This window comes from Acomys minous, assembly GCF_964271855.1.
Source record: "Acomys minous genome assembly, chromosome: 5".
Lineage (NCBI taxonomy): Eukaryota > Metazoa > Chordata > Mammalia > Rodentia > Muridae > Acomys > Acomys minous.
In genome coordinates this window covers 126506420-126530495 of record NC_140494.1, presented here as the reverse complement: position 1 = coordinate 126530495, position 24076 = coordinate 126506420, and the positions used below count along the sequence as shown (strand labels likewise).

Genomic DNA, 24076 nt, shown 5'->3' with positions numbered 1-24076 from the left:
CAGCCACCATTCCTTCCACAACACCTCCCCTTGCCCCTCTTACGCAAGGTAAAACTTCCCGTGACATGTGCCTGTTGTCCCCATAGCTACCTCCGAGCACAAAGCCTTTCCAAGAAGCCCAGAGTGAGCTGAACCAGGCTGCAGCCGATCTGAACCAGTCTGCTGGGGAAGTTGTCCACGCCACACGGGGCCAGAGTGGAGAGCTGGCGGCCGCTTCGGGAAAGTTCAGCGATGACTTTGATGAGTTCCTGGACGCCGGCATTGAGATGGCTGGCCAGGCGCAGGTGCGTGGTAAAGCGGGTTGTGTCGCTCCCCTGAGCTTCCTTGCTCCGGTGGGCCATCCAGCTGAGAGCAGCTGGGTGAGTGGGAAACAGGACCCTGTAAACAAGCTGCAGCATCTTACTTGACTGCATTGGAAATTGTGTGACCTCACAGGCTTGGCATGCCCAGTGGTGCTGGGGTGATGGTGACTGTTTCCCACGGTCCACCAGCAGAGCCTATATCCTTTACCTTTGTGTGGGGCAGCTTGGGAGCAGGGAGCATTTTTATCGGCAATGAGATGAGGTAAATGCGTAAACTCGAACATACGTGCGCGCGCGTGCGCACATGCGTGTGTGTGTGTGTGTGTGTGTGTGTGTTTGGGGGAGTCACTTGAATGGGTTACATCTGGTATCTTCAGGTGATTAAAAATGATCTCATTCAGATAGAGAGATGAGCCTCTTATTTATAGTTAAGGAACATGACTGCTCTGGCATCAGATTGCAGAACTGGTTTTTTTGTTTGTTCGTTTGTTTGCTTTGTTTTGTTCTTTAGGTTTTATGAACTCCTTAGAAAGATATCCAGGGTGTGTCTTGTTACATTTTCTACACAGGGCAATTTGTCAGTTAGCAAGCTGGGTTGGAAATGTGCTCTTCCCCAGTCGGATACCTCTGGGATGCTGTCAGCCCTGATTATCCACACAGCGCTGGCCGGTTGTGCCAGGCTGGGATGTACAAGCCGCCTGACAACTCCAGCATTGTTGAGCAAGATGCTCGAATCGTTGCCCAGCCTGTGTACTGATGTGGCTCAGCCATTCTCCTCCTCCCGGCCCCTAAACACTCCCGTATAACAAGGCGGCAGAGCTCCTGGCTGACCCATTTAGACGTGCGTTTCCTTCTCTGCCACGCGCATCTTCCCTCTGAGCATCTGTCTGAGGATGACTCTGGTGACACATCTGCAGACCAACTGCCCTGATGTCATCTCTTTCTCCACCTCGGGAGTTGTTCCTGGCCCATGGAGTGCTGCTTCCTGGAAAGCTGTGCCCAGTCCCAGCTGACTCTGTTTCCCTTTGACCCTCCAGACGAAGGAAGACCAGATGCAAGTGATCGGGAACCTGAAGAACATTTCTATGGCGTCCAGCAAGCTCCTGTTGGCCGCCAAGTCGCTCTCTGTAGATCCTGGAGCTCCCAATGCAAAGAATCTTCTGGCTGCAGCTGCAAGGTAAGAGCGGGACAGGATGTGCTTCGTGGACTCGTAAACGATGCTGCCGAATGTGAGGGTGTGCCCAGCATCCTGCCTGTTTGGCTGGGAGAAGAGTTGCTGGTGTCCTTGTTGGAGGCAGAGTAAATTGATGGAGTCAAATCCTGGCGCTTTGTCAATTTAAATCATTCTTCTATTTTTTGGCCCACTGAGAGTGTCTCCCGTCTTTCCAGATGGGCTTTTCCACTCTTCCTTAGGCTGCATTGCCTTGTAAACATCATGGTTTAAGGAGATTATTATTTTTCTTTTTCCATTTTTATGTCTGTGTATAATGTGTGTGCCACGTGCACTCGGGTATGTGTTCATATGTATGAAGACCTGATGGTGGCCTTGGGGATCACCTCTGAGTGCACTCTATTGATCTTCTATCTTACTTATTGATCCAGGGTCTCTTATCAAATCCAGAGTTTACCAGTAGGGCGAGGCTTACTATCTGGCTTGCTCTGAGGAGCCCTGTCTCCATCCGCCAAGGCTAGGGTTACAGGTGGGCCACCACATCTGCTTGGCACTGTACTTAGGCTCTGGGAATCGGAGCACCGGTCCTCATGCATGCTCAGCAAGCCTCTGAACCCCTGAGCTATCTCCCCAGCTCCTATATAGGTTGTTTAAAGCAGTATTGTGTAGTTCAGATTTTGCAAGAAGTATATGCTTGGGGCCAGGTGGTGGTGGCGCACACCTTTAATCCTAGCACTTCAGAGGCAGAGGCAGGTGGATCTCTGTGAGGTTGAGGCCAGCCTGGTCTACAGAGCAAGTTCCAGGACAGAGCTGTTACACAGAGAAACTCTGTTTCGGGAGGGGGGGAGGAAGAGGAGGAAGAGGAGGAGGGTATGCTCACTGAAATAGCCACTGGGAGATATTTGAATATTTGCAAGCTTGAGCCATCCCGTAGACACTGGGCATGTGCCGCATGCTGCCTTCTGTGCTGGGCTGGATTATATATACCCCACCCATCACTTGCAGGAGGGAGACCTAGTTTAGGGCCAGTGGGGTGACAATGGGTGTACACTGGTTTTGAACGGAATTAAAACATGAAACCAAGTTTGGGGTGACTTCAGCACCCTCCACTCTGGCTTCTGCTCCACAGTCAGCAGCACTGTGACACGCCAGCTCAGTAGGATCGGCTGCTGGTTTGTGTGGCCCTGGGCTGCAATGACGGCCCAGGACCATCTCACAGCAAGCAGTCTCCCGTTCACTTCCCCAGACTCAGTCAGAAGCTATGCTGTGATCCTGCGGTGATGTGTGTGTGTGTGTGTGTGTGTGTGTGTGTGTGTGTGTGTGTGTGTGTATGTATATGTGTGTATATATATAGGAGATATATATTTCCTCATCATTGTTTCATATCACGTGACATGTAGCAGTGCCGGGGCTGGTGACACATTAATTGAAAGGTGACTGGGGGATCATGGAATAAGGGGAAGCTTTTCAAAATGTAAACTTTGGCGATAAGCTTCAATTCTGTTTGCATTTTATTCACTTTTGTTTGTTTAATCGTGTGTTTATGTTGAGACAGGATCTCTCTGGGTAGCCCTCGCTGGCCAGGAACTCCCTGTGTAGACTAGTCTGGCCTGGAACTCCCAGAGATGTGCTTGCCTCTGCATCCCCCGTCCCCAGTGTTAGGATCAAAGGCATGCACTTAGCTTGCATTTGATTTTTATTTTCTTTTTGTTTGTTTGTTTTGTTGTTGTTGTTGTTCCGGTCTTCAAGCTGCCTGAGTTCAAAGCCCTGAACTCTAATCTAAGGCTCTTTAATAGTTCGCCTGCTTGGTCAGGTGTTCACACGCCTCAGCCTGCCCAGGCTTCGCTGCCTGTTACGTGGAGCACAAGCGGCAGCTGCCGCCAACAGTGTTTAGCCTCGATGGTACTGATATTGGCCTCCTAGATTTTTAAGTTTTGTGTTTGCCTTTTTCATGGAGGTTTGACAGTTCCCTTGCAAGCCGTAGGGTTTATTCATTTAACTTCTGGATTAGCTGTTGTCTCTCGGCTATGGCCATATATCCAACAAGAGCAACCTACGGAAACAAGAGTTTATTTTGGCTCACAGAGTGAGGCTAGAGTCCATCATGGCGGGGACGTCATGGCAGCAGGACAGCGAGGCCAACTGGCCACATTGGCTCTGCTGTCAGTGAAGGCTTGGGCCTGGACCCCCAGCCCACGGAATGTTGCCGCCCACAGAGCGGTCCTTTTTACCATGTTAATCCACTCAGAGACTTCCTCACCGGCATGCGTGGTGCTCGGTCTCCTGGCTGATTCTAGACCCTGTCACATTGGCAGTCCATATGAACCACTGGAGGAGCTGCGGGTACATTTAGTGCCAAACAGTAGCCAGAGCCGCAGAGGACTGCAAAATGATGCTCTCACCAGCCTGCTCTGATCGACATCTCACTTGTGATTGCTCTGGTAAAACAGGTGCTCTTCCTTGACAGTGGTGGCAGGGACAGGCTAGGTCTGTTCTATTCCATCCCCGCCTCTTTCAAGGCTTCTTCTTTCTTAATTTTTTTTTCCCCTGCCAAGAGCCTTTGGGAAAGACAACTCAGGTTTCCAGGCGTCTGAACTCTGATTTGATTTTTTTTTTTAATCGTCATTTTCTTTGCATCATTTCCGAGTTGTAGTTTCCAGCGTAAATGAGCTGTTCACTCTCTTAAACTGTGGGAAGAAAGGGGAGAATATAAATTGGCTTTTTAAAAAAATCCAACTGTTAAGAAGGCCACACAGACCAGGAAAGAATTGTGGCTCCAGGTGTTCACAGGCCCCCTAGTGGTGGCACTGAAAACAGGCGCCCAGATGAAACAGCTCAGCCTGTGACCCGGCTTTCAGCCTGACAATGAACACAGAACTGGAGCGGTTTAAAGCTAGGAGGCACTCAAAACATCTCACATGAGAGTGCTGTGTGGAATGGAAGTGATGCAGTGGCTGGCACCTCCCTCGTGATGTCTTGGGGTGCTTTGCTTCTTTCTGCTCCTGGGCGGTTCTTCAGCAAGCTCCGGTGGAGATACAAGCTTTGTCTGATTAGGGCGTCATCTGTTCGTGTTGTTTCATAGGATATATTATATATTCTGACAGGGGCCAAGGCCAGCATTAGTGCTGGATACTGGATGTTGAGTGCACACGTACAAGCCTATAGCGTCCTCAGTCTTCAAGTCCACGGTCCTCTTTAGTCTGGCAACAGCCCAGCCCTGGGTACAGAAGTTGCTTATAAAGAAGACATTGACGTTGTCCCTTGCTCGCCTCTGAGCTCCACCTCAGCACCTCAGGGGTTTATGGCGTCTGTGGGAAAGGAGTCGGGTTCTGTCTTGTGCCCATCTTGGTCATCTCCTATGTGACTGGTCAGGCTCTAGCTCTTATCTGCCAAGTCAGGCGGAGCTGGAGAGCTTCTGTCAACCATTTATCGGGTTCTCCGCCCACCCAGGGGCTGGTCTGCTGGCCTGATGCTCCTTGACCTTGGGCCTGGTGCAGCTGCAGGAAGGGCTTGTGCCCTCTGAGCACTGTCCCCGCCAACTGGTGTCAGCGTGCACCGCCCTGACCACAGGGCCAGCTGTCTCAATGTCTTCAGAGGGTCCCTAGGAAACAGAGACTCTTCCTGTCCCCTTGGTTCCTGTCTTCTCATCATCTCCTGTGACAGAGAGAGAGACTGTGACGGAGGAGTGACACAGCAAACTACACAAAGGGAGATGGCCTGCACCAGATGAAAGAGAAAAATGGAGGTGTAGCCCTTGTGCAGAGCCAGCCGTCAAGCTCAGCAGGGACTCTTCCGATGTCCTGAGTCCCCTCATTCAGACCTCCCTTTGGGCAGAATCCTGTCCCATGTTTGAGACTGGTTTTTGTTTTTGTTTTTCCAGCTTTTATCTGGCTCCTGCCTCATGTCGCCCCTGTCTTTGTCTCCTCTCTTCTGTGGCCTTGATCCTCCAGCCACACTGCCAACACCTTGCAAGTCTCTAAGCTTTGGGCACGTAAGGCCCCGGGAATGCTTACGGGAAACTCATTGCCCTTTTCCTCCCTCCCTTGAGGAAGAGGCCAGTCATGTGGTTTTTTCCCCAGTTTTAACAGATGACTTTTTACCTTGTGATGGCTCTAGCACTCAGGAGGCTGAGACAGGAGAGTGTGAGTTTGCGGCCAGCCTGCACGACGTAGTAAGACTCTGTCTCAAATAAGTGGGTTTAAAAAAAAAATCCCAGGGTTGGAGAGATGGCTCAGAGGTTAAGTACACCACCTGCTCTTCCAGAGGTCCTGAGTCCAATTTCCAGTAGCCACATGTTGGCTCACAACCATCTATAATGAGATTTGGTGCCCTCTTCTGGCCTCCAGGTATAAAGCACTCATATACATTAAATAAATAAATGAATAAATAAATAAATAAATAAGTAAGTAAATAAGTCTTAAAAAAAAATCCCAGTCTTTGACTTGAGTCAGTTCACTATCTGTGGACATAGATGACTTGCTTTAGAGCCCACTTTTAACCTCTGGGGTTGCAGATCTCTGTTCTTTAAATATACCTAGATGAAAAACAGCGTGAGAAAACACAATCTGTAGAGTCTGATGTATGACTGTTGGCATGGGGGGTGGGGGGGCGTGGTTGTGCGTGTGCTTGTACATGTGCATATACGTGTGCTTGTACATGTACGTGTGGAGGCCAGGGGTTAGGTGTCTTACTCAGGCCCTCTCTGTCTTACCCTTGAGCCAAGGTCTCTCACTGAACATGGAGCTCGTGGTTTCACTTAGACTACTTGGCCATCCAGACCCAGGCACCCTCCTTGTCTCCGCTTCCCCTGTGTGGGGGTTACAGGTGTGCACTGCTGCACCCTGCTTTTTACGTGGGTGCTGGCATCTGGACTCAGTTTCTCCTTCCTACACAGCAAGTGCTTTACCAACAGAGCCATGTCCCCAGCCCATATATAATTAACCATTAACAATCTGGTAAAAATAATAACTAGAGATCAGACTATTTGGATTTACAGAGCCCAGATCCTGCCTATTTCGGTGATATTTTCTATTATAATATAAATTGGTCAATTTATGGTTTTTTTGAGATTTGTTACAACTTATCTTTTAAACCAACAGTGTGAACTCACTAACAACCTTTTGATGGGTTTCACTCTATCGTTTCCCTATGCTTACATTCGTGCTTCTTTGTGTTAAGGGTAGATCGTGCTGTAGAGACGGTTTTGTCAATTTTATTGTATTAAACATATATTGCGAGCATTCTATTATATTAGCAATATGTCGTGTATTATGACTTTTAATGAGCACCCCCGAAGCCCCGTTACACCCTGCATACTTACCCCACCAGTCCTTTATGGTTGCACAGGCAACATGACATATGTAAGTGTTACTTCTTGTTGTCAAGGATTCGTTTGCCCCTGGACCACTGAATTGATTTAGCTCTGTAATCCAGACACTAAGATGCCTTAGTCATACCTAAGTCAGTCTTCCTGGTCATGGATCAATTACCTAAGTGACTCATTTAAATATGCACAGCCATGCCAGCATTTTTGTAGTGTGTCTGGCCACAAACTGCTACTGTGCCTAGTTTCATTTGGTTTTGGGGTTTTCATTTTTTCCTTATCTCATCTTTTCATGTTAAAAAAAAAAAGTTTCACAGCTACGAAAATAAGAGACCTGGAAAAGGAACCTTTTTCTCACAGTTCTGTTTCCTCTGGGTTCACCAGATATAAACCCTATAGGAATAGGACAGTGGCGCTTGTGAACTCACAATGCTGTGGTCGCCTGCACACAGGATCGAACCAGTCCACAGTCTAACCAGGGTGGGAACAGGCTCAAGAGCCCCTACCCTGATTGGAGGGCCTGTTGATGGCTTCAGGGGAGGAAGATTTCTTTAAGGGTCGGCTGAGCACACTCCTGTGCCTAGCCCCACATCCACGAACTGTACAAGCAACGTAAATTAAAGTAGATGGGTTATTTTATGTTTTTAAGGGTGAGATAGAGATGGATTGGGGCAAAGTTAAGTGGAATAGGAGGGTTATCATTGTATGAAATTCTGAAAAATATTTTAAAATAATAGTGATAATTTTAATATACAAGCCAGATAAGGAGGTGTGAAGATATCTGGTGCACTGATACAAGGACCTGAGATAAGATTCCTAGAACACGCAAGTGACCCTATTATCATCGCGGGATCCTGTATGTAAGCCCAGTGCTGACGGTGGGACAGGGAGGGCAGCGAGAGAACAGACCCTGGGGCCTCCCTGGTGAGCTAACCTAGCCAGTCAGGGATGAGCAGCTTCAGTGAGAGAGCCTGTCCCAAAAACTAAGGTGCAGGGAGATGAACAGAGGAAGATGTGTGCAAATGAACACATAAACAAATACACCACAGGCGCATGCACGCGCACACACACACAGCAACACACTTAGGGAGGAGTAGATTGATGGAAATTTTCCGCGATATGTGGAAACGAGCTCTAATGATCACATTTTCACAATTCAGGACATTCCCTGACTACAGTGACACCTGCCAGCCTGTCCCCTCAGGAGTGGGTCTTGAGAGTTGCCACACAGGACATAGCATTCAACTTTCTAAGGGACACTTCCAATGCATATTTTGTGAACTGTGCTCTCCCGAGTCACGGGAGCAAGGGTTTGTCCTGCAATCTTGGTCTTTCTCTTTCTCTCTACATGGCCAAAAACATGTTAACACCTTAATAGAACACTCCAACGAGCCACGGGCATCCATCCTACAATGACTATTTGGGGATTAAGTTGGAGAATGTTTTTCTTCCTGTTGTCCTCCCTAGCTAAGCTTAAAATGGAAAGCAGTATTTGGCCACGTAAGTCAGCTAGTTGCCTTCGTTCGGCGGCAGCATCATTTTCCATCTGATTTGGCATTCTGTGGCAAGCTGAGATGTCTGCTGGACTAATAAAATAGGGCTTTTTTTTCCTATGAGATGGTGTTGCTTACATCAGGCTCATTTTGGCCTTTTGCTCTGGGTTGCTCCTCAGCTGTGGCAGGCCGGAAGTGTGAGTAGAATTCTGAGCCATGCCAGAGCTGTGAGCCTATCATAGCCCTGCGGAAGAGGGTTGTGGGTCAGCTCCAGAGTCACACAGGCGGGCATGGGTTTAAGACCTATTCTGTACCTTATTTGGAGCTTCCTTGTAAAGCGTCATCGCCTCTTTTGGAGCCTTCACTTATGAAACGTAAGAGATTGATCGCTTTTACTGGCACATAGTATTTGCATATGTTTATTAATACAGTATAATAATTCAACACATATGTACAGTGTGCATTGATGATGATGACATCAGCGACTAGCATTTCTTATGCCTCAATATTTATCATTTCTATGCAATTTCAAGACTTAATTCTTAATTTTAAGAAGTGTGTGTGTGTGTGTGTGTGTGTGTGTGTGTGTGTGTGTGTGTACATCTGAGTGTGGGTGCCAGTAGAGCTGCAGGCAGTTGTGAGCTGCCTGATACAGATAATAGAAACCAAGCTCAGGTCCTCTGCGGGAGCAGCGCCTTCTCTTCACCACTGAGCGTCTCTCCAGCCCCCTAAGACGGACTGTAGAACTATAATAAGGACAGTGTAATATTGGAGAAAGATTAGACCATAGGTCAGTGGGACAGAAGAATCCAGAAGCAGACCCCAGGCCACCAGTGTAATTACAAGAGCAATTCAATGGAGAAAAGATGGCCTCTCAACAGGTTCTCTTAAAATAGTTAGATTTCTGTTTGTCCCTACAATAAAAGCATAACTGCAGCTTTTCTTTCCCACCTTCTAGAAACTAACTCAGAATGGAGCTTGAGTTTCTAAATTATCCACAACTCACGACAAGTTAAGCCAGGAGCTGCTCAGGAGAGTTGAATCTACACAGGGGAGAAAAAAATCTGTTTGCCTTATAAGTTCTGAAAATAAAAAATACATGTAGAATAATACTAGGTAGGGTCTCTGGTCTAACGCTATTGGTGTTAGTAAAGCAAAGTAGCTATGTTAAAGATTGGAATTTGGGAGGCTCCTCAGGCCTGGACATCACACCTTTTACTTGCAAAATGGGGGTTTTTTAAGTCCTCGGCATATTTTGCTGTCTGCTTGCAGCATTTGAGAGCAATCAAAATATACCAAGGCTGCCCAGAACAGCCTGATTAGATAATCTTATTCCTTGAAGACTGCTACAGAGAGTCCTGAAAATGGTGTCAGGGCGTTGGGAGCTTTGCTGTTGGGAGCTTCATTGTCTCCTCTGAATAGATCAAGATTGTATTAATTTCTTAAGGGAACTGTTAGAGCCCCTGAGAAATCAGAAGCAAGGTAGAGAGTCTACCTCTCCTCTTCCCTGGGTGCCTTTTATTTGGGTTGTATAGAGAGAGCTTGTGGGAAAGGCCTCATGGGGACCACAGCTCCTCATGGGGACTCACTTGTTATCACTGCTGGACTGGGTGACCAGTTGCTGAGGGAAATGGCTGAAATACGTAAACATGTAAAATAGCAAAATAAAACAGTGACACCCAAGCCCACGCCCCGTTCTGCTCTTGCCCTAGAGCTGTGACAGAAAGCATCAACCAGCTCATCATGCTGTGCACGCAGCAGGCCCCTGGGCAGAAGGAGTGTGACAACTCCCTGAGAGAGCTTGAGGTGAGTGCCCTGGAAGGCTGCGGGGTGGGGACTCTGTGCTGGCCTCCGTGGGTCCCTTCTTCCCTCTATGGTGACTCGTCTCTATTCCATCTTAGCCTTTTGTCTCTCCTAGGAAGCTGGGAGGTGCTAGAGAAAGTGGCGTTTTCTAGTATTTTCACCAGTGTTCTTCCTTTTCCTCCTGGGCCAACGTGTAGTTTGTTAACGGATCTTTCCATTCAAATAGGAAGCGGGGTTGAGTGTAGGCTGCCAATGAGCTAACTTTGCCTACAAAGCGTTGAGGAGATTGTTCTCGGACAGCTGGGGGAGAAATAGAGGATGGGTGAGGGTGGGGCCGTCCAGTGGTGCAGTACTTGCCACAACCCAGGGGCACCTGAGTTCTCGACGTTGCGCATGGTAGTAGGGAGGTGGAGACAGGCTGATGCGTGAGACTTGCTTGTCAGACACCCTGGCCTACTTGGTGAGCTCCAGGCCAGTGAGAGACCTTGTCTCAACAAACAGAGTTGATGGCACATGAATGACACCTGAAGTTGACCTCTTGTCTCCACATCATATGCACACAGCTTCACACACACACACACACACACACACACACACACACACACACACACACACACAATTATTTCCACATACATTTGATTCCACCACATGCAGGGGACACACGAAAGAAGGTCAGAAGGAATATTTGCCATATTCATCATATTCATAACTTAGAAGTCTTCCAGTGGCACTTGTGGGTGGGTGCCTTTTGACTCGCATCTATGGTGTGTGTTGCTCTTTGAAATTCTGCATGGCTCTCATAGAAAGTCTTGCAGTAAAGAAGCCTTTGTGCCTTTACGCATCCGTAAAGCACTCCTTACCTACACAGATGCAATTGGATGGGCCCGGTGGTTATCCCAGTAGACACAGGCTGTTTGTGCCTGTTGTTCTTAGTTTTCCTCACGGCTAGCATGGCTCTGACTTGGTGGGAGTTATCCACGGCATCTTCTCAGTGCTCGGTCAAGGCCCTGATGAGCGTAGTGGGCAGAACTGAAGTGACAAGGGGCAGGACTGGAGCACTTGAGACGTCTTTGGGGCGGTTCTTCCATAGTGTCCTAGCATGCCTTCACTTGCTGGAAAACACCGTAGCCAAAAGCAACTTGGGGGAAGACGAGTTGGACTTGGCTTACAGATCAGCATTGAGGGAAGCCAAGGCAGGAACTCGAAGCCGACGCCATAGAGCAGTGATGCACACTGGCCTCTTCCCAGGCTTACGTTCCACTCATCAGGCCTATCTGCCTGGTAACAGCGCCACTCACGATGGGCTGGGCCTTCTTACATCAATTAGCAATCAGGAACATGCCCCAGGGGTATGCCCACAGTGTAGTCTCATTGGGCAAGTCTTTAGCTGCGGTTCCCTGTCTCCAGGTGTGTTGGGGTGACAACCAAAATCAGCCATCACATGCGGGCTGTTCACTGCTCTGCCACGCCCATTTCACTTCTTCAAGTATATATGACACGTAGGCAGCTGATCTAAATGACATCTGTTGGCCCTGGTACTCTGTGCTTTAAAGGTATCCTTGGTTGCCAAGGCGATGGCTTTTGACAGCATCTCTGATACTGAAAATGTTTTAGTTATCCAAGAAGAAGGGTTCAGTGAAATGAGCTCGTGCCTTTTGCAGCCTTCTCTCCCTGTGTTTTTAATTGGATGGCTGTCGACAGCCCCCGTTATCCCAAGGGGCCCCCCTTGGAACTTGGCTGTGCTGTCCGTTCTGTCGACTGTGCCCCCAGCGGCTGCTGACTGTTGATTATGAGTGGTTTCAAGGGTCCGTCCCTGGGCTGTCGTCACTGGAAGAGCTCCTCATGGGTAGCCATCTCAGGTCATTTGGGAAAGCAAGCGATGATTTTTATGATTTTGGAGAGACAGAGAAACAGACCACTACCCATTTCCTGAATGGGTCCCTAAACAAAAGTAGACATTTTCTACACTAACAGATGAGCCATCCCAATGGGCCACCTTTGGGAATTACCCAGAACTGGAATACTGAGAGTTCCTCTTAACCATGGAGGAGTGAGTGAGTGTGCACTTGGAATGTAAGCTCCTCAGGGTAACCAGGTGGAGAAATTGTGTTAGCCGACCCTAACTACGCTGCTTTGCATTAACTTTCAATTTCCTGTAGATAACAGCCTTCTCCCAAACTGCACTGACACTCCCACCCCTGGTAACAGTAACCCGAGGCCCCTGCCTCTGTTGTCATTGCTTAGCTGGTACCCTGATCTGAGCTCCTCCCTCCTGTGACTCTGAACGGACGACCGGTTTCGGCCCTAGGTCTAGTCCAGCAAAGGGTAGCGAGGGTTGTGCTTCAACAGTCTGCTTTCTTCTCTGACTCTGGCTCAACTTCCCAAGCTGTGTTCTCCTTTGTAGACTGTCAAGGGGATGTTGGAAAACCCTAACGAGCCTGTGAGTGACCTCTCTTACTTCGACTGCATTGAAAGTGTGATGGAAAACTCCAAGGTAAGCCTGTGTATGGGAGTTACCTTGTCCTCGTTGCTGTGATAAAAATAACCCAACAAAAAGCAACCAGAGGAAGGAAGGCTTTGTATGGTGGAAGGACTCTGAGGCAGTGTAGTCAGTCACACTGCATCCACAATCAGGAAGCAGAGACAGATGAAAGCAGGCGGTCAGCTCAGCTTCTCCTTTCTATGCAGTACAGGACCTCAGCCTTGTGGACAGTACTGCCCACACTGAGGGCGGGTCGTGCCTCCCTAATCAGCCCCGTCTAGAAGCTCCCTCACAGGCCTTATTTCCTTGGTGAGTCTGGACCGTGTCAGGTTCACAATCAGTGTTGACCGTCACACTGCCTGTGCCAAAACCATGGACATCAATACTGCTCCTCAGTGGGGAGAAGTTGAGAAGAGCTTTGGGTGTCCCTTCCTCACCACTGGGTGGCCAGCTATGGTGACACCTTGTCTTGCAGCGCCTTGCTCAAATGTTCCTCAACATTCAGGGTATCGCAGATCCAGGTGGAAAGTGGTAAATACCACTTGACAAAGCCCAGCCCCATGGTTTGAGGTCTGTGCAATTTTAGGGGTTCCTGCCTGTGTGGCCTAGCAATGCTTCTTTAAGAGGTGCTCCTTATATCCCGTCACGGAATCCAGTCATGTGTTTCCTATACCAGAGGCTGAGCTGCTATGGAAAGTCCTCCTGGGTGTGACCCTGCCTTTCATGAAAGCAAAGGAGCTGGGCTCACGCCTATGATCCCAGCACTCATGCAGGCAGAGGCAGGCGGATCTCTATGAGTTTGAGGCCAGCCTGGTCTACAAAGCGAGTCCAGGACAGCCAAGGCTACACAGAGAAACCCTGTCACTAAAAACCAGAAAGAAAGAAAGAAAGAAAGAAAGAAAGAAAGAAAGAAAGAAAGAAAGAAAGAAAGAAAGAGAAAGACTTTAAAGAAAAGGCAATGGTCAGAGTCCCGTGGGGAGCAGTCATGAAGGAGAATGCTTAAAAGTCAGATAGTGACAGCAGTGTACCAGAGAGTCATTTGGGGCTTGAATTTTTGCCCCCAGGCCTTGGTCCTGGTACCCGTGCATGCTGGTTTCCATCACTTCAATCTTGTGGACCATCTGTATTGATGATGTCAGTTTGCATTGGGCTAAGACAAGAATTCCCTCTTTTTGTCAACTTTCACGGACCAAATGACTGTCTAAATGGAGGGTGCGGATGATTTAGACACTTAAATTCAGAACTCTTTTTTTCTTCTTTTGAGACAGGGTCTCGTGTAGTTCAGGCTGGCCTTGAACATGCTATGCAGTCAGGGATGACCTTGACCTTCTGGCTCTCCTGTTCTTACCTCCTAAGTGCTAGAACTGCAAGCGTGCACCACCACAGCTGGCCCGTTGAACCCAGGGCCCCATACAGACTAGGCTAGCACTCTACCAACGGAGCTGCAGCCCAGCCCAAAAAGGGTTTCTTCTTAAAGAGCTCAGGAGAGAGGGTGGAATACTACTGCTTTGTTCTGCACTTCTTTTTGTAAGCTTGATTATTTTGTATATAAGAAATTATAGTAGTTTATTTTGTTTCCTCTCCAGATGGCTTGTTGTCTCTGGAGGAGCTCTGTACTGCAATATTGTCTTTCACCCAAGGGTGAACATTCTCTGCTCTCTCCTCTATGGCCCTGAAAAGCACAAACTCTCTCTGTTGCACATTCCAAAGCCCAGAGAGCACAGGGCACCATATCTGGAATAGGTGCCCTGCTCTGCCCATGTGCCCTTCTGTGTGACCTTTAGAAGATGTCTGGCCTCCCTAGGCTGCACAGTGACCGAGACAATCCTTATCTGTTGTTATTTTGAGGCCAAAGAAAGAATGTACCAGTGGTTTTTCAAAACAAGGCAAAAATACTTAAAATATTTAGGAAATACCTTTACCATGGTTCTATGTAAATTTTCAGTTGATAGATTAATCATGCAAGGGACAGTATGCCCTGTGCTTCCTGGCTGGGACTTCAGGTCCAGCTCTCTGAGTGTGATTTTATGCTCTTAGAAGTAAATAGTTCTCAGATTGGGCCTTGTGTCCATGAGAGACTTTGTATAGACACTATGTGGTTATCTCTATGTGTTGGCTGTACCTCCTGGTGATACAGATAACCTTTGAAAGCAAGGTTTGTGCTTTTATTTTTTTTATTTATCTTCATTGCACAAAGATGGCATAATTCCCTTGAATCTCTCTTGGGTATGGGAAAGGCAAAGATGGCAAGTGTTTTAAATTAAGTCACCCTTAGTAGTAAAGCTGCAGGGTAGCCTCTTGTGGCCCTGGCTTGGAATAAAAACTCAGTGGCTGGTTGCTGTTTTGCAGGTTCTAGGTGAGTCAATGGCGGGGATTTCACAGAATGCCAAGACTGGGGACCTCCCTGCCTTCGGAGAATGTGTGGGGATTGCATCCAAGGCCCTCTGTGGGCTAACGGAGGCAGCAGCCCAGGTGAGAGCTAGTCTCCTGGACACCTTCTTTCCAGTTCCTGCCCTAGGACAAAGTGCATGCCCCTGAGGGAGAGAAAGCTGGAGGGTCCTGGGTGGGAGGGACGTATAGGCAGAAAGCCAGCCAGCGCGTCCGTGCACGAGCTGAGGGGCACGGAGAGACTCCACGTGGACTGCAGACCCAGCATACAGAGGTCAGAACAGCTTTTTAAAGCCAATGTCCTGGGCAGATTGTTCCATGGAGAGGAATAAGTGCCGAGGGATTAAAATGCCCCGAGTCTTTAGGATTGCACGTTAGCCACGTTCTTTAGAATTAAAGGAAGAAGGAAAAAAAAAAAAGCGGCCCCACCATGCAGACCTGTGATGTGATGTTTACCACCTCCCTTTGGGTGACCTGTGTCCCTTTCCAGTCGTGCCTGGGCCCGTGTAACAAACACTTCAACGATGGCAGCATATAGCTGAAGGGGTTTGTCAGCGATGGCTTAGCCTTGCACTTGGGAGATTTTTACTTCCTCCAAGGCAAACATCCCTAGCTGGAAGAGATTCCTACCCTTCACCCTTGTCCTCAATGAGCTCATCTGCCGGTTATTCCCGAGCACATCCAAAGGGAGACCCAAAAAGGCCGCCTTTTCTGGGCGTGTCCTGGGGGGCCACATGCTTGCTTTGCTTTGCTTTGCTTCTCTTCCCTTCTCCTTTTTCTGAGTCATCCCATTCCTCTTACTTGGTTGCCTAAGCTAAGATTCTAACTGCTATGGGAGACAGTGGCCTAGACAAGGTTAGGAAACCTTCGGGAGCAAAGGCCTCAGGACGGACTGACTCGAAAGCTCTCTGATTCAGCCTGCACCGGCTTTCTTCTGCCTCTTCTGCCCACAAGCCAGAGGCAGCTTTACACTAAAGGCAGGCGCATCCTCGTGGTCACGTGACAGCTACCAGCAGCGTGCAGGCTATGTCCATCCGTGTCCATGCCCCCACAGAAGAGCGTCTCAAAGGCTCTCTCTTAAGAACAGGGAGGCTTTGTTCCCTGATGCCTGCAGCAAACTCCTGGTGGTATATCCAACTGGCCTAGGCCTGTCTGTCACCATGCCCTCATTGTCAGGAGGGATGAGCTTACTTTGGGTGACTTGCCCCAAGGAGCACCTAAGCTTGCCAGCTGCCAGTACACTGAGGACCATTGTCTCCCATGGGCTCACCGAGGAGCCTGGAGCCTGAGGTGTGATTTTTGCCCTTTATTTTCCAGGCTGCGTACCTGGTTGGCATCTCTGATCCAAACAGCCAGGCAGGCCACCAAGGCCTGGTGGACCCCATCCAGTTTGCCAGGGCTAACCAGGCAATCCAGATGGCATGCCAGAACTTGGTCGATCCTGGCAGCAGCCCGTCACAGGTAACCAGGGGAGAGGATGTGGGGCGTGTGATCTCTGAGGCGTCTCGGGGTGGCCGATGAGAGGTCGGGGGAGGAGCAGAGAACCCTGGGCTTTCAGAGCTTGTGAACCCTATAGCCGCAGTCATGCAGATAATAACTGCCCTCATTTCATGTCTGCTGCTGTGGTGACAACGCCCTGACAAAATCAACTTATGGGACAAGGGGGCTGTTTGCCTTACAATTCCAGGATTCAGTCCGTCATCGAGGGGAAATCAAGGCAGGAACATCAAATGGCCCGCTACAAGGTCCCCACACTCAGGAGCAAAGAGAGAACATACATGTCTGTGCTCAGCTTGCTTTTCCTGCTCATACACAGTTCAGCACACAGGGAATGGTGCCTCCCACCCTTGGGCATCAACGAAGTCCAGCAAGTTAGATCCCCCATGGGCATGGTGACTGAGACTCTCCTTCCCCAGGTGACTCATGGGTAGGCCAGGTTGCCCAATGAACCAGCCATCACAGTGACCAGGGAAGTATGGCAAAGGTGGTCAAGGCAGGAATTAAGTGCTTACATACAGGTTCTGGGGAGCAACAGAGTGAAACAACCCGACAGGGCTCACGGGGAGTTTCGGGTCTGTGCAATCGACAGTTTGTTCTGTGCTCAGCATGGAGAGTCAGTGCACACAAGACTTGACCGTGGCCCCATTGGTTCTTACTCCATTGGGTGGTTTGATGGGGACGGGATGACAAGGTAGAGTGTTATTCCAGTTTCTGTTGCTGTGATCAGACACTCCGAACAGGAACAACTTGGGGGAAGAAAGGATTTATTTCAGCTTCCATTTCCATTTCCTCCATCATGGAGGGAGGGAGTATCAGGGGGGAAGCTGAAGTCGGAACCACGGAGGAACGCCGTTCACCGGCTCGCTCGCTGTCCTATGCTCAACTTGCTCTCTCATGTAGCCCGGGCGCACCTGTCTAGGGATGGGGCTGCCCACAGGTGGCTGGACAGTTGTCAGTCAAGACACTCTCTCAAAGGCATAGGCACAGGCCAGTCTGGTTGAGGAAGTTTCTCAATTGAGGTTCCCTTTTTCCAGATGATTCTAGGTTGTGTCAAGTTAGTAATAAAAGCTACCCAGGACAGGGATGTACTAGGGTGTGACATGTTTTTTCGGGTCCCTTCAGAGATGCTGGCACTGAGCCAAGCCTCAAGAGCGGAGGTCAGAAACCTGAGCCTGTGCAGCCTCTACAAAGGGAAGTCTATGGCTTTAAGAGAGTACCTGAGTTGAGAATGGGAGGATGGAGTTGCCAGGTGGTCCATAGATGGCTAGTCACTGCCCACAGCTCCCCCTAGAGGGAGGAGGGAGTGGTGCATTTACGTGCTTATGTACCCATGGAAACCTGTTCCGAGGAGTTGGCTGCTAGCAAAATATAGCTATTAATTGCTAGAAAAAGTAGCTAGTCCAAATAGCAGTAGTATTTAAGTGTCTGATGCATTCTGAGTTTCAAAGACTTGGCATGAACAAAACCTTACGATATCATGTTGCTAAGGTGAACTATTTTGGATACACTGAGTTAAACTGTATCCCTTAAGTTAATTTCTCTTGTTTCTCTGCTCATTTTAATGTGCCTACTGGAAAACTTCAAATCAGGTGTCTTGGGCCATGATCTGGGGGTTTCGAAGGCGAGCTGACCATGTGGCTTTGAAGAGTGGGGCCCAGCATGCTCCTTCCCTTTTCTATTTTCATTCTCTCTTGCTTCATGTTTTTGCTCTTTCCTTCCTCGGGGTGACGTTAGGGACAGCAGGAGCCAGACAATGGAGACTGCCCTGATTGTGAACATGTTGCAGAGAGCTGGGCTCCTCTGCACTGAAGTGTATGGTGCCCACCCTTGACCTCGCTCCATGTTTGTAGGTCCTGTCGGCTGCCACTATAGTAGCCAAGCACACCTCAGCCTTATGCAATGCTTGCCGCATCGCCTCATCCAAGACGGCCAACCCTGTGGCCAAGAGGCATTTTGTCCAGTCAGCTAAGGAGGTCGCCAACAGCACCGCCAACCTGGTCAAGACCATCAAGGTAGGTCACTGTCTTGCAGGTCTTGTTGGGCCCTGTAGAGAGCTGAGATGAGGTGGGGGCAGTGTGGCTGAACCTCTGCCTCCTAAAATATATGAGTGGTAAATTGTAGCCCTTGAGTCATGTCTGGGGAAGGGCCGCTTTCGCTTACTAATCAGGAGACAGCCACCAGGAAAGCTCAACCAACGACTCCTCCACTGACCCCCACAGTGGCAAGACAGGAGCCACTCCGGGTTCTGCAGCTGGGAGCTTAGGGCCTGGGATTGGGCTGGAGGGGGAGGTTAGGGGCCTCTCTTGGTGCTGAGTGTGGATACAGCCTGTGTGCACTTAAGCTGGGCTTACTTGGTGTGGTTTTGAGTGATCTGGTGGAGGGCTGTGCCGTTGGTGCTGGAGGCTTTAGAACTGAGAGAGAAGACGGAGGAGAAAGGAAATAGGAAATTACAAAACAACTACATTTTCAAAAATCACCTTGGAGCTGGAGAAAGGGCCTGGTGGGCAAAAGTGCTCACCATGCAAACGTGAAGACCTGAGTTCAAATCTCCACAACCCTTATCAAAGCCCGACACACTAGTGCACATAGATATTCCCCGCACTCGTGCAGCGAGGTGGGACGCAGAAGGCGGAGGTTCCTCGGAAGCTCATGGGCCAGCTAGCCTGGCTGGTGTTCATACTGGAAAAACAACCAAAGTTCTCCTGTCTCAAGAAACAATTTGGAAGGGGAGGACCCATACCTAGAACTGTCCTTTCACCCCTACATATGCACTGTGGTGTATGTGTGCCCGCACTGACACGCTAACGTGCGCACACTTAGTCAGTTACCTCTCCCCCAAGATATCCATGCTGTTTACAAGTCTTTGATTTTTTTTTCCCTTGGAGCTTCAACTTTCTTAAGATACAGCATTCTTTCTTCCTTTAAAAAAAAATCATCATCATTGTGTTAAAATCCATGGGTGGATGAGGTATCACGGGGCGGGGGGGGGGGGCAAGCTCCCTTGCAGTGAGGAAACTGAGTTGGTCAGGCAGTGGTCTGTGTAGGTGGGTGGTCTAAGCTAGGGCTGTGCACATATCAGGCAGCTGACTTTGTGGGAAAACAGCCAAAACCTGGACAGCGGACCACAGGCGCACAGCCCAGTGTCATCTCAGCCCGCACCCCGAGCCGTCAAAGGAGCATTGTTGCGGGAGGCCCGATACCAGCTCTCTGTGCGCCTTGCTGTGCTAAGGGGAAATGGAATATTTATTTGTTTGTTTGTTTGTAATTTTGAGCGGTCACACCAGTGGCCTTCTGCAGGCATGGTAAATGAGATGAGGACATGGACCACTCCAGGGTATGGTGGAGGAGAAAGTTCACTGTGGGTGTGAAGTTGGGTACAGCCAGAGGCATCTGGAAGAGTCCAGACCAAATCGGTTGATAGGAGAAGAGAGAGAAAGGAGAAGAGAGAAGGCAAGCTGACCAAGAGAACCAAGAGAAGGCATGGCCGAATTGACAGGGTTATCTAGGGAAAAAAAAAAGCTGGGGGAAGGGCAGCGAAGCCCCTGGGCTAGAGAGGGTTAGGTAGAGTATAGTGAGAAGAGCTGAGAGGTACCGTAGGTACCCAGTGAACCTGGACCTGTGTGTGCCTTGCTATGCTAATGGGCGCTACGTTAGCCATTTGTCCCTGGCTTCTTTCGGACCCGACACCACTTGCTCTAGCACCGAATGGCACCCCCACCCTGACTTCAGTAAATGGGATCTCCAACCTTACTGCGACTTGACCTTTTTTTTTTCTCCCTGGGGGCGGGGGGAACCCTCTCCATCCAGCCCCATGCAGAATCAGTCACAGAGTGAGCCTGGTGGAGGCCAGAGGAAAGAGCTCCCGTCCAAGCCTGCAGCCGCTGGAAGCTGGCTGGTGAGAGCCGGGCCGGCTAGCCTAGTCAGCAGTTCCATGGCTGTTTCAACAGAGAGCCATTTTCAAAACAAACAAAAGCCCTGTGTGCTTGAAGGCAGCAAGGAAGTAGATGGGAAATGAGTAAACAAATGAAAGCCGGTGGGTGCCCTGGTGCTCTGGGATCCTGGCGGCAGCTCCCTTGCCATTGTGGTTCGCTGTGGTAGCAAACTGCGAGCTTGTGTTTTCAAGTGCATCTTTTATGCATTGTGTATCTCACCTGTTTCATGCTCACAGCTGTGCTGAGTTTATCATGCCCCATTTTGCTGATGGGAAACTGGGGTGCAAAGGTTAAGTGACGGCCCAGGTAAACCAGCCAGTAAAGGACAGGTGAGAAGTCAAGCCCCAGCCCCAGAGCCTGACCTCTGCCTTGGCCTGCTGCTGGGCTCCTTGGAGCAGAGGGCATGGAGTCATCCCTCCTGCCTAGGGAAGAAGCCCTGCCTGTGTTTACAGAACACAAGTTAGGTCTGGAGGCTGAGGGCGGAAAGAACAATACAGTTAAAAGCAGTGATGTCATTGTTGCTGCATAACTAACTTTTCTTAGTTAGAAGTCATCTTCTGATCATTATAAAGCAATGCAGGGGAAGGAAGGCCTTAGAAACTCCAGCCTTTCTCTCCTGCTGCTGCAGCCTCTCTCTCCTGCTGCCTCTCTCTCCTGCTGCCTCTCTCTCCTGCTGCTTCTCTCTCTCCTGCAGCCTCTCTCTCTCCTGTGCCTCTCTCTTTCCTGCAGTCTCTCTCTTTCCTGCAGCCTCTCTCTCCTGCTGCCTCTCTCTCCTGCTGCCTCTCTCTCCTGCTGCCTCTCTCTCCTGTAGCCTCTCTCTCTCCTGTGCCTCTCTCTTTCCTGCAGTCTCTCTCTTTCCTGCAGCCTCTCTCTCCTGCTGCCTCTCTCTCCTGCTGCCTCTCTCTCCTGCAGCCTCTCTCTCCTGCTGCCTCTCTCTCCTGCAGCCTCTCTCTCCTGCTGCCTCTCTCTCCTGTAGCCTCTCTCTCTCCTGCACCTCTCTCTCTCATGCAGTCTCTCTCTCTCCTGCAGCCTCTCTCTCCTGCTGCCTCTCTCTCTCCTGCAGCCTCTCTCTCCTGCAGCCTCTCTCTCTCCTGCTGCCTCTCTCTCTCCTGCAGCCTCTCTCTCCTGCTGCCTCTCTCTCTCCTGCAGCCTCTCTCTCCTGCAGCCTCTCTCTCCTGCTGCCTCTCTCTCCTGCTGCCTCTCTCTCTCCTGCAGCCTCTCTCTCCTGCTGCCTCTCTCTCTCCTGCAGCCTCTCTCTCCTGCTGCCTCTCTCTCTCCTGCTGCCTCTCTCTCTCTCCTGCTGCCTCTCTCTCTCCTGCAGCCTCTCTCTCCTGCAGCCTCTCTCTCCTGCTGCCTCTCTCTCTCTCCTGCTGCCTCTCTCTCTCCTGCAGCCTCTCTCTCTCCTGCAGCCTCTCTCTTTCTCTCCTGCTCCTGCTGCCTCCTTGTGGTTTTAAATTCTTATCTGTCTGTTAAGATAGAATCTCCTTTTACATTCTCCTCACAGTGTCCACCCCTCTGCAATTCCTTGCAGCCAGTGAGCTCATGTGATGGTCTAAAAGATAGGCCTGTAGAAAGCCCCTGAGGAGGAGATCTGGGTGATTGCAATGTGGGACACATAAATCCTCTCTCCCATGAGCACCCCTGCAAGCCGGCATCAGCAGGAGGGGAACAGAAACAAACTGTTGCCTCAGCCCCTCAGAATTTGCCCTCAGTTTTCAATTCCCACTATGTGGCAGGGTTTGCTGACCAGTCCTTGAGTGTTGCCTTTAATTCGTAGAGGTCACTTCTTTGGTGGCCCCTGCTCTGTACTGAATGGATTTCCTTTCGGAAAAGAATGGTTAGGTTTCCTGGGTATCAGAAACGAATGGGCCCTTCATTTCCTGAATGACTCAGAGAGCAGTGTCACGGCTGCATGTGTCGCCGACCTGTGCTCCTCAGCGTGTGTTTGCTTTGCACCATGAGGCTGCGCACAGATACAAACCTGGCTGCCACACCCACCTTTCCAGTGATGAAGAAGGGAGACAGCAGCATGTTGGAGGGACCTTCTATCTCTCCTGATGGACGCCTTTACACTGTCCACACATAGCCCAGCAAGACTCCATTTCAAACTCTCTCCTGCCAGGGAGGGCTCTTGATGCTGGGTGTGTTACAAGGGCGCTCGCTGGCTGAATCTCTTGCCCTGGCCTCCAGATGCACTCTTGCCTGGTTTCTCTGTCCGCTCCGCTCACTACCTAGCCTTGAGTCAGATGTGTGGAATGGAATGTTATTTTAAATGTGCAGCCACTCAGGTTTGAGTGCCAAGTGGAAATTATGCAACCCCAGCTTTTGTTTTTGCTGAGAAGTTGAAGTTTGGCCTTGCCGCTCACCACAGAGTGACTGCTCGGATCTTTGCAATTAGGCCCTTCCAGTGAGCGCCTCCAGTGAGCGCCGCAGACAGCCGAGCCAGCTCCCTCTAATTGAATTTGACTTGGCTGTGAGTATGTTTTCTTGGTCATCCTTATGTTTGCACTGGTAGAGTAGAATTCTTCAGATTGGGGCGGGGAGTGCACTCGGACCCCACAGGCCTTGCCACCTTTTTGGGTGCCCAGGGGCTGTGAAAAGAAGAGCACTGGCGTCTCAGGTGACAGCTTGAGACATGGCAGCAAGTAAGAGGGTGACCTGAGTGAATTGTGCCATTTCTCTAATTTTAGTGGAAACATGAGGGGGGTGTTCAGTGATCCCTTAGGTCCAGGGATGTTTCCCCGACATGCCTGTGGTTTTAGACCAAAGACACAAGGAGTATTGGGCCTGGGGGTCTGGAGTGCTCGTGTCCCTGGGGGTTTGAATGTGCAGCCAAGTGAATTTACCCCTTGGGTGGTGAGGAGACATTCTGTGGTGTGAAATGGGCATAAGGGAGCATTTGTGGCTGCTCAGCATTTCATTGTGGGGCTGACTTGAGTGTCCTTTTACTTGGGTTGGCTCAGTCATGCCCATTGGATTTGGAAGAGAAATAACAGCTTTGCAGACCATCCTTTCTAACGCCACATGCATCCTTTTGAGGGAATGGCTTTTCCCTTGGAAAGCCAAGGCAGGTGGGTGGTGCAGGCTTTGTCACAGCCCCTGTCATTCGGTGCCCTGTCCTACCTATGGCGTTGGGCTCTATGAGATGTGGTTTTTACAATCTGTGCTGAACAAAAGAAAAAAAATCCTCTTGTCATCCCCGTGGGACCATGTTTTAAGGCTGTACCACTGAGAACCATTCCTTGAGACTTACCCCAGAGAGTCGTGAGTCATCTTTTCAGTTTGTGTAAGTTAAAATGAGGGTCGGAACCTGGTCAGGCGCTTTCCGTCCCGGCAGACAGAGAAGGAGGCAGGAAAGGAGCAGGGCAGAGTTTGGAAAGAGGAGAGGAAGAAAGGCAGCCATGTCATTCTAGCGCCCAGGTAGTGCGACTCGTGGAGCTGCGGCCCAAGTTCACCGTGACCGTCCTGCGGCTTCACCCATTTGTATCGGGCTTCTGCCAGGTGGCGCCCACCACGCCGGCATCACAAGCTTGCTCTGCAGCTCGTTAGCACCCAACCTCAAGGAGGCTGTGGTGTTAATAGCACAGTGAGGTCAGCGCTCTGAGGCAATCCTTGTCTGTGTTGCCAGGACTAGCAATGTGAATTCAGGAGGGTAATTAGAGGCGGGGCCATGCCTGTGATG

At 49.9% G+C, this 24076-nt stretch overlaps 1 protein-coding gene and 1 long non-coding RNA gene across 3 annotated transcripts in view; one reads left to right on the top strand and one right to left on the bottom strand.

Annotated features, from left to right (window-relative positions):
- Positions 1-24076, top strand: part of TLN2 (talin 2) — a 269148-nt gene that overhangs the window by 166289 nt on the left and 78783 nt on the right. Inside the window, 7 exon segments of the mRNA XM_084781229.1 lie at positions 87-284; positions 1340-1479; positions 10002-10095; positions 12497-12586; positions 14924-15046; positions 16280-16423; positions 18313-18474. Coding sequence (XP_084637355.1) covers positions 87-284; positions 1340-1479; positions 10002-10095; positions 12497-12586; positions 14924-15046; positions 16280-16423; positions 18313-18474 — 951 coding nt within the window.
- On the bottom strand, positions 2967-23800 carry LOC311597123. Of its 2 annotated transcripts, none has more exons than XR_014779102.1 (3): positions 23648-23800; positions 19291-19381; positions 2967-4160 (listed from the first exon to the last, which is right to left on the bottom strand). It is a non-coding gene; the product is annotated as an uncharacterized lncRNA (long non-coding RNA). The 2 variants fall into 2 exon arrangements; XR_014779103.1 differs by lacking the exon at positions 2967-4160 and adding an exon at positions 10103-11946.